Here is a 14,720-nt window from a genome sequence, read left to right on the forward strand (position 1 = left end):
GTCAGTGACTGGTACAGGAGGAGAGAGGACCCTGCCCGCGAGGGTTCACAATCTACAAGGGATGGGTGATAATACAGTAGGTGAGGGCAGAGCTGGTCGTGCAGCGGTGTGGTGGAGCGAGGGTTACTGCAAGTTGTAGGCTTCTCGGAAGAGGTGGGTCTTCAGGTTCCTTTAGAAGGCTTCCATGGTAGGCGAGAGTCTGATGTATTGTGGTAGAGAGTTCCAGAGTAGGGGAGATGCACGGGAGAAATCTTGTATACGATTGTGGGAAGAGGAGATAAGAGGGGAGTAGAGAAGGAGATCTTGTGAGGATCAGAGGTTGCGTGCAGGGAAGAAATATCTTTAGCACTGGGTAACCCAACGATACTGTATGAAGACACTTCTGGCACCTCTTAGGCTGAGTTTACACCACCTGACTAGTGGCAATAAATGACCACCTATCAGCTACGTGTTCATTTATTAAGCAGCTGAATTTACAGTGGCAAATTATTGTGAAGGAGCATTTCTGGGAACACTCGTTTGTCGATAACCGCTCCCGGGTAGTGCTCGTTTGTCAGGTGAAATTATATTTAAGTAGGTTTACAAAATCATCGTTCTCTTGCACCACATCGTCCTTCGCAAAGAGGTCATGTGCTGCCTTGAAAAATGGCATTATGCACACAGAACGATCTATTACTGATCATTCTGACCACTCAGGAAATGCGGTCGGCCAGTCTAGATAGGCTATTAAATGGGAGCTGATCAGTAAACAGGTATCTGATTGGTTGTCGTTTAATGCCACAAGTCAGGTGGTGAAAACCTGCCCTTAGACAGGTAAACCGCATTTCCTATCGTACAAAACGAATCTTAGTAGATTGCTCTGTGTGCATAGGATGCCATTGTTCGAAGCAGCACGTCTTGTTTACACAGGACAATGTGGTTCCGAAAACGATTTTTAAACCAGCTTAAATGACAACTTCATAATTTTTTTTTATTTCAGCGCGGAAGTGGTGCCACTAATCTACCCTAGTATTATACTCACCAGCCGCCCTTTTGTTATCTTCCCGGCGCTGCTCCAATCACAATCCGCCATCGTGTGATGGCAACTTCTGACTGATTGGAAGTCAGCGATAATGGTCACAAGCTCTCAGTGTAAGTCTTTGAGAGCCTCATTCTGGCCTCATTCTGGCTCTCATAGACTTACATTGCATTGGGACTTCTGGCTCACCCAGCAAACACACCTAGCTATCCCAGCGATCCAACAGGTCACAACCTGCAGAAGACCGACCGGACCGAAGATGAAGATGGTGGCTAGTAAGTATAATACTAGGGGCAGGGAACTTAGATTAGTGGTGCTTTAAAACTAATCTCACCCAGCGACCGAGCATTTTACTCGTTTGTCAGGTGATCAGCAGCCTGTTTACACTGCCGAATATTAGAAAACAAGTGTTCATAGGAAAGCTCGCCCACGATAGTCAGCCAGTTTAAATCCATCTTAACTTTTCACCCTTGTTCAGATGTTTCTGGCAATTAATCATTTTGAAACAACCCTTTTATATCACTTGTGCACAGATGTGTGTGATTGTATCTGTGGCAGCACATACATGGGTAGTCAGTGAAAGGGGGATATACCATTGCAAGACAAGGCAAGGCACAATTACAGGTAAAATCCCATTTGTCCTGCAAATGTAAACTTTTATTTCAGTTATTTTGGTCTTTATTCTGAAAATATTCAAAATCTTACAAGTCATGTTTTTTTTTTATACTTTTCCAATGATCCAAAACATCTGAAAATCTTACCCAAGTATGCCAGATTAATTTTACTGTGGAATTATACTGTAGAAGAGGAGCATGGAAATGAATTTTAGCCTTGCAACATTATCAATACTTTATACTCTACTGTTCATGAAGTGTTCTGAATATTAAAAGTGTATTCCCACAATTAAAGTTCTCCACGATCCATGGGTACTCAATCCCGATAACAGGGCTCTGAATCCGGATAACAGTGCTCTGAATCCCCATAACAAGGCCCTAGAGAGCCCCATGTCAATGGAGAGGAGGTGTATATGATTAACCTCTGCTCCATTCATTGCCATTGGGACTACCTTTGAAAGTAGAGTTCAGTTCTTGGCTATTTCTAGCAGTCCCATCCCGCTCTCGGGATCTACAGTGGGATTGGATTAGAGGTTTGAAAAGTCAGATCCCCAGCAATCAGTAAGATATCCTCTCTCCCCTTTAACCAGCCAGGGCTACTGCTGATAAATGTCCGCATGCACACTTCATCCTTACACTATAGATGCCACTGAAATCTGAAAATCTGAGCAGTACTTCATCAGTACACATCTCATGCGTTATATTTTAGTAAGTCAGTAAAACAGCTGACTTCATATAATGTGCATAAACACGCTTAATGTAATTTAGGTTAAAAAATAGATGCATGTAAGAAGTCATCAGAATATACGTTACAATAAAATTCTCTATTCCCACTGTTTTTACCACCAGGAGACATTGCAGTATTTGTGAAAACACTTCATGTGTCAAGAGGAGACAGGGTCATCTTAAGCACTAATGTTCTTCTGGCCACCGATGGCACAGACAAGCCAGAAGAGCTTCTCTATGTAGTCTCCTCACCGCCTCAGCATGGTCAGATTGAATATGTCAACCATCATGGAATTCCCATAACAAGCTTCAGTCAGATGGATGTGGCCGCTCAGACTGTCTGCTATGTCCACAATGGCAAAGCTGCAGCTGCTGCTGATATGTTCAAGTAGGTGTCTGGGTGGCAAGCCTCTCCTGTCTGTCTTTTCTTTCAGAGCTAGCAGATGATTTATTAACCTAATCTCTCCAGTGCCAGGGGACCACTAGGTAGCCTGGGTTTTCTTGGCACTGTAGAAGCATGTAAAGTGTGACTGAATCTTTGTCCTGAAGCTTCCCGAGTCATCTGCTTACAATCTGATGCTTGTTGAGGTCTGATCCAATATTTATGTTTAATACGATACCTAAGGTCGTAAAGCTATTTTATTTGGATGCCCCTTTGAAGAGCTAAGGATCAATGAACTCTTGTAAATAAGCTAAACATTTTTGTAGAGATTCCCAAATATCACACTATTTTACATTTGCTAACCACTCAGTATTTCAGTTTGCAACTCAACTGGAAAAATTGCTAACCTTTTAGGTTGCTGGATCGATGTTTCTTATTAGTGTGCTCTTCATCAGTCTTGGTTGCTCCAAAAATCTGATTTCGTCAAATTTTCTGCCCCCCAGTCTGTTCTTCATATCTAGTGATAAAATATCAGTGTTATAAAACACAGAGGACATTAAGCATTGGGGTGCTGTTCTCAATAATCTTTTAAGAATTAATAACCCAAAATTGGAGACATAAAGCATGAATGCTAATGAAGGTTTTCAGTAGCCCCCTACATCTGGTAGTGGGACGACTGCACCTGGTGTTACACTGTCATCTCACAGGAGATTGTCACCAGTCCAAGTCACTGATATAAAGCCGGGATGGTCAGGCTGTTTTAAAATGAAAATATAATTAGGGACCCTAAAACAAAGACGTGTTCATTTTTAAAACTCTTTTAATTAACATTTCTAGCTGTTAAAAATCTGGCAGAAACCCCTGAGTCTGTTAACCTGGTGTCCTTCCCTTGGCTGTACTCGGTAGAAGGCCAGAAAAGCCAGGGCAGCATCAAATATTGCGTGTCTGAGCGATCAGATTTTATGTTCCACTACTGCATTTTCTGTTCATCAGAAATATTACTATGTATTGTCTGATGCTTCTGGGCTGGAAGAAGAATGTGGCACTTCTTGTTTGGACAGATGACACCGAGTGATTAGCAACCCCTGACATCAGGTGCCGGCAGCACTATGCCAACTACAGACGCAAATGTCCTCCATTTTGACACGCTGGCTTGATTTTGCATTGAATTGGCACTATTTACTGCTCCTGTGCTTTTTTTTCCCCTCTTTATCTTTTCAAATTCCATGACAGATGGCAGCCTCCGTAGCCAGTTCCATCACCATGGAGCTGCAGGCTGCACAGAGGATCTGTAATGTTCAATTGAAGATGTGGCCCCTGCTGAGCACCAAACTCTTTCACTCTCACATTTTTAACTCTTTCAGCTTAGTCAATTATTTATGAGTTGTGGGAAGTCTTGTTATTCTTTATTAGTAAAATTGCTAAAAAAAACAAAAAAAAAACCCATACATAAATATATAATAAATACATAAAACAAATACATGAATAAAATATAGAAAATAATGTCAGATGCATTTATCCCGCTGCATATAATATTCTGGCACAATTTTTTTTATTATTTCATTCAATTTAATTTTGGTTGTCGCTATTTTAGGTTTTATATGTTCATGGTGACCCAAGTTTCTCTTATTTCAACTACCAGCTGCCATGACTATAGTATAAAATGCTTAATACATTATCCAGTAAATTGCGCTTACTCTCTATGTACGATATGACCAGCAGTACTAAAAATAATGTACTTTTAATATATATAAGCAAACACAGCATTTACAGCCGGACTGGGAACTTGGACAGGTATAAGGATGGACAAGAACCTGAAACATCTGGTAGAAAGCGTAGGAGATTCACATTAATGAAACACATATGTATAGTGAATCTATCACATCAAACAGATTTGTAGTTGCCCATAAGTGATAACTTTTAGCTTCTAACCCCATTACTGGTGCAGAACCAAAGATACTATCTCTGATTGCATAGATATGTGCTAAAGCATCCAGATTTTGGTCCGATATATTGTAATTTTATAGTCCTATGTAATGAAGGCCTTTCAACTCTCCACAAGAAACTCTGTATTGTCTCTTGGAAATGTATGAACAAATGTTACAATTTGGAGAGCTGACATGTCCTCTTTGATACCATTAAAGGACTTGTCCAAAATTCGAAAAACATGCCTACTTTCTTTCAAAACCATGAGTTGCATCCAGTATTGCAGCACAATCCAATGCAGTTGAAGAAGCTGAACTCCAATTCCTCAGACAACCCATTGTCAGGGGAGCCACTGTTTCGGAAAGAAAGCACCCATGTGCTGTGTTCCTGGACAGCTCTTTAAAAAAATCAACTTTAATTGATTTTTTTCTACTCCATTTATTACCCTTATCTTAGATTACACACCAGTGAGTTGTCTATGTAACTTGGTACTATAAAAGTTAATGAGAAGATGATAATATACTACAATCTATGCATTCCTTCCTTTAATATATGATGTTCATGGTTGCTATAAGTAAAAATTACTCTTTCTGTAAGATTTAAATATAGAGTTAGGCCCTGTTCACACTGTGTTTATGCAGTGTCTGGGGGTTTTGTCTGAATTCTCAAAAATTCAGGCGGAAACCTAGCAGCAATCATAGACACAAACTTAGACCTCAGAACATGAGTTGCCTCAGCAAGCTTGTGGAAAACCTCCTGAGTAAAGGTATGTTATCATTTCTTTTGTGTAGATGGTGAATCAGGAACACTTGCTGAAGGCTCCCTTGCCTCTTTTTGCTAGATTCCTCGTCAGCAATGGGCTGCGAACAAAGCATGGTACCATGGATATAGCAGTGGACATGGTAGACAAAACTCTTCCAACGCTGTCCAAGAATTATGGTCTTAGACAAGTGAAAGGATCAATGGCATTGATCACCCCAGAAATTCTTCAGGCGACTGACCCCGATACATCACTGGAGAATATTACATTTTTGCTGGTCAACCTTCCACAATATGGGCAAATATATTTAAGAGGTGCACCAATGCAAAGGAAAAACTTCACTCAGAAAGATATTGATAGTATGGATGTTGCCTACAGACATGGAGGACAAGATGCTCAGATAGACAAGTTTACATTTCTAGTTATGGACAAAACAAATAAAGGATTTATAAAGGATGGACAAGTGCAGATGGATCCAGTGACTTTCATTATGCAGGTAAGTGTAATAATGCCCTATAGATATCATGCATGGTTCAGGCTTCACCAACCCTGATGTCCAAAATCCATCATGTTTATTGATTTATTCCTAGTTAAAGAGAATAGATAATGAGAGATATATACTGTATGTAATGGAGACACATACTTATTTTCTGCTTTATTCCAGCTTCTGGAAAACTGTGCATAATTATCTTTTTGGTCTTATTTAATGTGCAATGAGTGACTTAGTTTAATAGTAATTTACTATTATTTAGTGGTTATGACTAGTGTTGAGCGAGTATGTTCTATTAACCCTTTCGCCGAGTACGCTCGGGCCGAGCTCCGAGTATTTACAGCTGCTCGGTGATAAGGTTGAATCACTCCCATGTACATGATTTGCAACTGTTTGACAGTTTTATTACATGGGAGGAATGTCTATTTCTTACACATTCCTCACATGTAGTAAAACTGTCAAACAGTTGCAAATCATGCACACGGGAGCGATTTAACCTTATCACCGAGCAGCTGTAAATACTCGGTGCTCGGCCCGAGCATACTCGGACAGAACAAACTCGCTCAACACTAGTTGCGACCACTAGCAACTAGCTAACTAACTGTCACTTTATCAGAGGACGTAACCATGGATACCTAAGGTCCTGCAAATGCTATACTACATTTGTAATTGGAGGTATTTGCGAATATTATTATTATTATTACACTTACTACATATTGGGATAGGATCTTGGAGATGGGAATACCCCTTTAAGCCTACATTCACATGTTGCTTTTTTGTTGCTTTTTTCTGCAGCCAAAACCCTAATCTCTTGGCAGTAAAAAAGCTGCAGACAAAAAGCATGTTTTTCTGGCTTTTTTGCTGCTTTCCTTGCTGCGTTTTTCAGGATCCCAAAATTCAGCTCTGCTTCCACAATGCAAGCATGGTGTTAGGCCACCATTGTAAGACTTATGTGAAACCATAAACATTTTGGAAAAAAGGGCAATTTTGTCAAATTATTTAGTGGAAAAAGTTTTTTTGTCTGAAAAATAGTGACTATTCAGAACAAAAATGTTCATATGAGTTCATGACAAAATACACAATTGCAAATGTAAAAATAATGCGGGAGTTGAATTGGTTCGGCATGTTTTACCTAACACATTGGCAGTGCATTGCGTAGGTCATGCATAGTTTTCCTAAGACCAAAACTGTAGAAAAAGGCATGAACCGCACATCTAAAAATCTTACATTGATCTAATGTGGCTAGGCAAAAATTTACAAAACTGAACTTGAGGTTCTTAGTTTAACATTCTGATCAGATTGTATGAAGCCCACTACAATGTCACGGTGAACCTCTCAGTGGGTCCTAGGCTAAAAAGTGCAGTGGCATGCGCAAACCACCATCAGAGCAACAATGCCCCAGCAGGGCGGGGGGCCTGGTGCCACACAGCACCCATGCTGCGAGGCTGAGTCCCCATGACTCCAGGCTGCGCTGCCCCACAAGCACAAAACCACAGCAACAATGGCCACCACACAGCACCAAAACCAGGAGAATAGATGTAAAAAAAAACCTCACCATCTACAAGCTCTCATACTGTGGACTGAGAGCAAAAATAGGCGGAACCCCTCTTGCAGTCACCCGCTAATTTAAAAACACCTTTATCAAACGGGAGGAGTGCTGGTCCAAGTAAAACAAAAAAAGAGGGACAGTAATGTAAATGCCAGAATTGTAGAAGAAAACATGGACTGCACATCCAAAAATCATATGTTGGTCTAATGCTGCTAGACAAAAACTTACAAAACTGAACATAAGGTTATTAGTTTAACATTCTGATTAGATTGTATGAAGCCCACTGCCACATCACGATAAATCTCTCTGAGTCCCTGGCCTAAAAGGTGCAGTGCCATGCGCAAACCACCGTCAGGGCGACAATGCACCAGCAGGGAGGGCGACCTGGTGCCTCTCACAGCAGCAATGCTGACAGGCTGAGCCCCCATGAATCCAGGCCACACTGCCTCACGGGCACAAAAACATGACAACAACTGCTGCCACACAGCACCAACACCAGGTAAATAGATATAAAAAACTCACCTTCCACAAGTTTACCTAAGACATTGGCAGTGCATTTTGTTGGGCACTGTTTACTTGATAGGGCCATTGAGTTGGTCAGGCATTGTGCAATTCCACACAATGGTCAAGCATTGTTCAATTTCAACGAAAAAACTGACTATCACATTCAAAACAGAAAACGGGTGTGTGTACAGGTGCTTACTAAGAGTAGCCGTCTCCATATATAACTAACAAATAAAGTAGCACTCTGTAGCGCTAAATATGCAAACATGAAATATATGAAATTTGAGTAGCAATACTGCTCAAGAAAATAGAAATAATTCTGGAAAACTACCAATACCAGGAACCTACCAATGTGTTTCCTCTCTTAGAGACTAAAGTCTGCATTTGTGTGGGAAGGTAAGAACCTGCTGTAATTAAAACAGTCTGTGGCCTAGAGGTGGAGTGCTCAGTCAGAAGGCCTATGCATATAAACGGAAAAAGCTGACCATCAGATCCAGAACAGAAAACTGGTGTGTATAGGTGCTTACTAAGAGTAGCCATCTCCATATATTACTAACAAATAAAGTAGTACTAAGTATGCAAACATGAAATATATGAAATTTGAATATCAATACTGCTCAAGAAAATAGAAATAATTGAGAAATCTTAGCGCATGAATTGGCCATGTACCCGGTAGCCATGGTAAGGCGTTTGCTATTCAGATTTCATATACTTCATGTTTGCATACACAACGGTAGGTTCCTGCTATCGAGAAACACCTTACCGTGGTTACAGGGTACACATGAATTAGCCAATTTATGCGCTAAGATTTCTCAGTTATTTCTATTTTCTTGAGAAGTCTTGATATTCAAATTTCATGTATTTTATGTTTGCATAATTAGCGTTACAGAGTGCTACTTTATTGTTCAATTTCACACATTGGTCAGGCATTGTTTACTTTTACACATTAGTAGGGCATTTATTTTTGTGATTTTCTCAATTTTAAACCAAAATGTTTTGCTATGCTCAAATGAGCATGGCTGTTAGTATTAGTACAGTTTAATTAAATTAGTGATATGTGTTAAAATAAATAAAACCTGACCAACTCAATGGCCAACCAATGTGTAAAAGTAAACAGGGTTTACAGTACATTGGTCAGGGCCATTGAGTTGGTCAGGTATTGTTCAATTTCACACATTGCATTTTTGCAGGGTTTTTTATGCAAATTAAAAGCTGCTTTTAACAGTACCAGGAAAGTCTATGTACACCCTTGTTTTTATCCTGACTGAATTGAAAAACTGCTGCATTTTTGAAAACTGAATAAAGAGAAAATTTCAGCTCACCCCTCAGATGTAATCCTAGTCTGGCATGGAGCACGGAGTCCTCTCTGCTGAACACCGCCTGGGTCAATGAGGAAGTGAAGATGGATCCAGCTCAACACACCGGCAATTAGTTAAAATTAAACAATCTTTATTGGCAAATCCTTTTAAAAATTTGTAGAAAAAACAAAAAATGGACATCTCAGACGACAAAGCATATATTATGGGGTGGTGTGTATAAAAAATGCCACACGCGTTTCGAGTAAAAAAACTCTTGAACACTGGCTATGAAAAAGAACATTCTGAACTGGACTTAAGTATACTAACAAATAATCATGAATACAAAAAACACATGAAAAGGTGCTCTTCTATTTACCACTTTTTCCAAAACAAGAGTGAATGAATAGCAATAATAGGCAACAAAATTATTGATGGTTTTATCAGCCTGGGTCTTTACTCTGCCATCTCTGTGCCTACCCCTCAGATGAACTGGGAAAGCTTTGATGCCAGGCAGACTAGTAGGAAAAACCTTAGCATGTTCATTGTGCTTATTAAGCATAAAAGCCTATGTTAGTAGCCAATAACCACAAACTGCAATGTTGTAGTCTGACTTTGCATCATCTCCTGGACTTATACACAATCAGTTGCTGATGCTGCAGCCGCATTCCTATCAGACGGACTGAGCACAATACACATGTTCAGGTTCCAGCATATCAGGAAAGATATACAGTTCTCAAAGCTCCCCTTTCGCAATGCTGGAGGTCCCATTTACATTCCAGGATAGATTTATCATAGTGCCCTGGAGTGATATCCATTTTTATTCACAACAATAATTACCCCTCCCCACTAGACAAAACGAGCATATGTTGATAAATATAGGTTTTGTGAATTTATTTATTACATATTTTTATTCTTTTATTTTTTCCTTTAAGATCATTTAAAACTCACCAAAAGTATAAGGGGTCATTCACGCGGAGTTTTTTGCTGTGGATTTCTTTTGCGCTGAAAAATCTACTTATACAAACTGCTTTTAAAAGACACACTTTTCTTATGTTGTTTTTGATGTTTTTTTTTCACATGATTATTTAAGCGGTTTTAATTATAATATGGGGAATAGAATTATGATGTGGTTTTTGGCACCTTCCCACTGCAAAAAAAACTTGCCAAAAGACGCATCAAAAACCATCATATAAACTCCACGTTTTGACACATAGAAAACATAGCAAAGAATTGACATGACGATTATTCTAACAGACATTAAAAAACGTGGAAAAAAAAGAGACGGGCACTATAGGGGCACTTTTTGCTCCAAATAATTGGGACACTTCTTTCAATCAGGTTTGATTTGTTTTTTAGTGGATTTTGGTGCAAAATCTGTGTCAAAGCATGTAAAAAAACACTGTGAGCATACCCTTAGGATAACAGTCTTATAACGGACGCTAGCATACTGTGTCAGACCCAATTAAAAGAAGGTGGCTTCAGCATCCAATAGCTATTGACTTGCTTTTTATTAAGTCATCACAAATACAGAAAGAGCAGCAACGTTTTGAAACCCTAGTATAGATTTAGGTCTTTGTCGTGAATTTATACTATAGGTCGAAATATTGTTGCTGTTTCTGTCATTGTGACGGCATAGTAATGCAAGTCAAACATTATTGGAAGCTGAAGACGCCTTCTTTTACTTGGATTTTGGTGAGCATTACCATGAGTCATGTGTCATGCCAACGGTAAAGCATCCTGAGACCATTCATGAGTGGTACAAAGCTGGAGGAGAAACGAGTGTACTGGCATAAAAAGAACTTGATTTATAAATCATTAAAATATCATATAGATAAATACATAATATAAAGTGCAGACATGCGGATCAAAAAAACTCCATTAGGTCTCCAGCCCAAAAATGTGAGGACACATACCAATCACCTAGGGCAACATATGAACGTACCTAGATCATCCTAACATCAAATCAAACAATAGGAGAGGAGTGAAATATAAGGATACATAAGAATATGTGTGTTTTGCGTGAGCTTTTTCAAGAGGCGTCTCTTGAAAAAGCTCACGCAAAATGCGCGTCGAGGCCTCCTTGTATTATTGGCACCTACTCTCTTGTGGTCCCTGCACCATGTGTGACACTACCTTTTGGGGTAAGCGACTATTGTTCTATGAATGCTATGTACGCTGGATGCTAATATTGAACATTAGACTGTGTTGATACTATCCCAATTTTATCTGTGTCACATCCATTTAAACACCTTACCCCTTACTATTCTTATGTATCCTTATATTTCACTCCTCTCCTATTGTTTGATTTGATGTTAGAATGATCTAGGTACGTTCATATGTTGCCCTAGGTGATTGGTATGTGTCCTCACATTTTTGGGCTGGAGACCTAATGGGTTTTTTTTGATCCGCATGTCTGCACTTTATATTATGTATTTATCTATATGATATTTTAATGATTTATAAATAAAGTTCTTTTTATGCCAGTACACTCGTTTCTCCTCCAGTTTTGTATTGCTCAATTTGAGTTGGCAACATGGATTTGGGGTGTGGATCATTTTTCTCCACACCACTTCTCCATATTCTCTAATATGTTGGCTGCTGTGTTTTTCATTCATGAGTGGTGTTTGCCTTCCATGCAAGTGATTGGAATAGCTTACAATCTTGCCTAAGAACATTGCCATGAATAAAGAATCGTATCTAAACATCCTCCAAGAGCAACTTCTCCCAACGATCTAGGAGTAATTTGGTGATGAACAAAGCTTTTTCCAGCATGATGGAGACCATGTCACAAGGCAAAAGTGATAATTATGTGGCTCGGTGAACAAAGTTTTGAAAGTTTGCATCCATGACCAGGAAACTCCCCAGATCTCAATCGCATTAAGAACCTGTAGTAAATCTTCAAAAAGTGGGTGGACAAACATAAAATATAGAAATTGTTATAAACTCTGAGCACTGATTAGACAAGAATGGGACGCTAAGCTATCAGTCAGGATATGGCTCAAAAGCTGATATCCTACATGCCAGGGTGAATTGCAAAAGTCTTGAAAAATAAGGGACAACATTGTAAATACTGAGTCTTTGTATAAACTTAATGCATCTGTAAAACCATATAAAATGCTAATAATTGTACTTCAGGAAACCATAGAAACATCCGACTAAAACATCTAAAATTACTAAAGAAGCAAACTGTATGAAAACCAAAATTTGTGTCAGTTTGAAAATTTTTGAGCAAGACTGAATATCATGCCAATGTCCAAAAGTGCACAAAAAATAAATTGTACTCTAAAAAGCTTCATGCAACATTATCTATCAATTATCTTTTTGACACAGATAGATTTTCCAGATGATTCCAGCCCTAGAATTGTCCACCTTCACTGTGCAACAAAGGTTCAGCTTCTTGATGATGGCCGCTATGGAATCTACATAACCTCTAGGGAAATAAAGGCTATCGATCCAGGAACAGAAGAGGAAAACATTGTCTTTAAAATACTAAGAGCGCCTCAAAATGGATACCTGGAAAATGTTATATCAGGTAGGGTCAAAATTAAAATGCTTTACAGTAGATCACATGATGTTCGCCAATACCTACAGTGGCGACCAAAAGTTTTGCATTTTTTTAAAGTGTGATTACTTCTGTCTGGTTGTTGTGATGCCATTTTCCTGGTGATTTTAGTAAACCGGAAGCAAATGGTTGTCAGCTATAAGGACGAAAATTGCGTTTGACATTGTTCAATCCCTTTATGTGTTAGTTTTCAACATTTGCTGGGCCAAATGTTTTGCATATTTTCATGGGTAGTCAAATTTTGCTTCAAACTTTTTTTTTTGTATGTGTTTTTAAGTTAAAACATGGCAAAGACAAAGCCAAATGTATCCTTCCCCAGATGTCAGGAAGCTTATTATTCTGAGGGTGAAGTCAGGCAAAAGCCAAAAAGAGGTAGCTATGGATACAACTGTTCTCAGAGTCAAGTGTCACGTATATTAAAGAAAGAAAGAGAAGGTTATAGAACAGCTGACAAACCTAGAAGTGGACGACCAAGGAAAACTTCCTCCAGAGTTGATCACATTATTAAGAAAAAGTCAGTATCTGATGTCCATAAAAGTGAGTTAAGGCGACGAGTTGGGGCTCGTACCCATAGCAATAAAGATGAATTATTTGCAGATTTGCAAATGGAATGGAGCAAGATCCCTCAAGATGTCTTGAATACCCTAGCGGCTTCAATGCCCCGTTGGTGTGGTGCAGTAACTAAAGTTATGCTACAAAATACTAAATTATGGCATTGTAAGCAATGAATTACTCTCTATGTTGTGATTAATAAATAGTATATGCAAAACTTTTGGCAGTCAGTTTTCTTTAATTAAATGACCATACCTATATTCAAAAGCATTTTGGTTCACATTAAGGTCTTGCATGATGACAACTTCATGCACTTTCAATCCATCACCAGGGAAATGGCATCACAACAACCAGACAGAAGTAATCACACTTTAAAAAAAATGCAAAACTTTTGGTTGCCACTGTAGTACTGTTTTTTTTCCTGCATGATGTTTCCTAAGCTATGATAAAGGTCTGCTCATATTTTTGCTTCTGCTCCCTTTATACTAGATGATGATATACTCACTACATAATATTTTGCACGCATAGGAAAATATACAGATGTAGCAAAGTTAAAACTACCACTCCAGCATTTTTTTATGTTCCCCACCCCTAGTATTATACTCACCAGCCACCGTCTTCTTCTGTGATCTGCACCGCTCTGGTTGTCTTCTGCAACTTGTGACCTGCCGGATCACTCCAGCGTTTGATCGGCGAGCCGGAGGTCACTTCTCAATGTAAGCCTATGAGAGCTAGAACAAGGCCAGAACGAGGTCCTTATAGACTTACATTGAGCTTGTGACCATTACGTCTGACTTCTGGTCACTCAGAAGATGCAGTCACAAGATGGCGGATCGGGACGGGAGTGTCGTTGGGAACAGCTGAAACAGCGATTGTTAAGTATATTACTAGGGTCAAGAAAATCAGATTAGTAGCGCGGAAATAAAAAAAAAACATGGTGGAAGTGGTGCTTTAATTTGACAAATAACGCATCATCTTGATAACTTGTCACAAGGTCACCTCCCTTCAGAGGATTAAAGCACCACTCCAGCATTTTTTTTTAATTTCAGCGCTGCAGTAGTGCCACTAATGTAAGTTCTGTGACCCGGATATTATACTCACCAGCCGCAATGTTCAGCTCTTCCTGGCACTGCACTGGTCCTTATTCGCCATTTTGTGACTGCAACTTCTGACCGGAAGTCAGAGGTAATGATCAAAAGCTCAATGTACGTCTATGAGAGCCTCATTCTGGCCTCATTCTGGACCTCATATACTTACTTTGAGAAGTGACCTCTAACTCGTCCAGCAAATACTGGCGTTTTCTACAGTTTACAAACTGTTGGAGATGACCGGAGAGGCG

At 39.3% G+C, this 14,720-nt stretch overlaps 1 protein-coding gene across 2 annotated transcripts in view; it reads left to right on the forward strand.

Moving 5' to 3' along the window:
* The window catches only part of FREM1 (FRAS1 related extracellular matrix 1), a 261,719-nt gene that overhangs the window by 169,237 nt on the left and 77,762 nt on the right, over positions 1–14,720 (forward strand). Inside the window, exons 24-26 of one of the 2 annotated variants that reach the window (XM_073667873.1) lie at positions 2,482–2,746; positions 5,508–5,922; positions 12,598–12,799. In XM_073667873.1, the coding sequence (XP_073523974.1) occupies positions 2,482–2,746; positions 5,508–5,922; positions 12,598–12,799 (882 nt within the window). Of the gene's footprint in view, positions 1–2,481; positions 2,747–5,457; positions 5,923–12,597; positions 12,800–14,720 lie in introns of those variants that run through there. The other variant, XM_073667881.1, reaches the window with a different exon arrangement.

This window comes from Phyllobates terribilis, unplaced genomic scaffold (genome assembly GCF_046119375.1).
Source record: "Phyllobates terribilis strain yellow unplaced genomic scaffold, ASM4611937v1 Scaffold_1__5_contigs__length_1240528914, whole genome shotgun sequence".
Lineage (NCBI taxonomy): Eukaryota > Metazoa > Chordata > Amphibia > Anura > Dendrobatidae > Phyllobates > Phyllobates terribilis.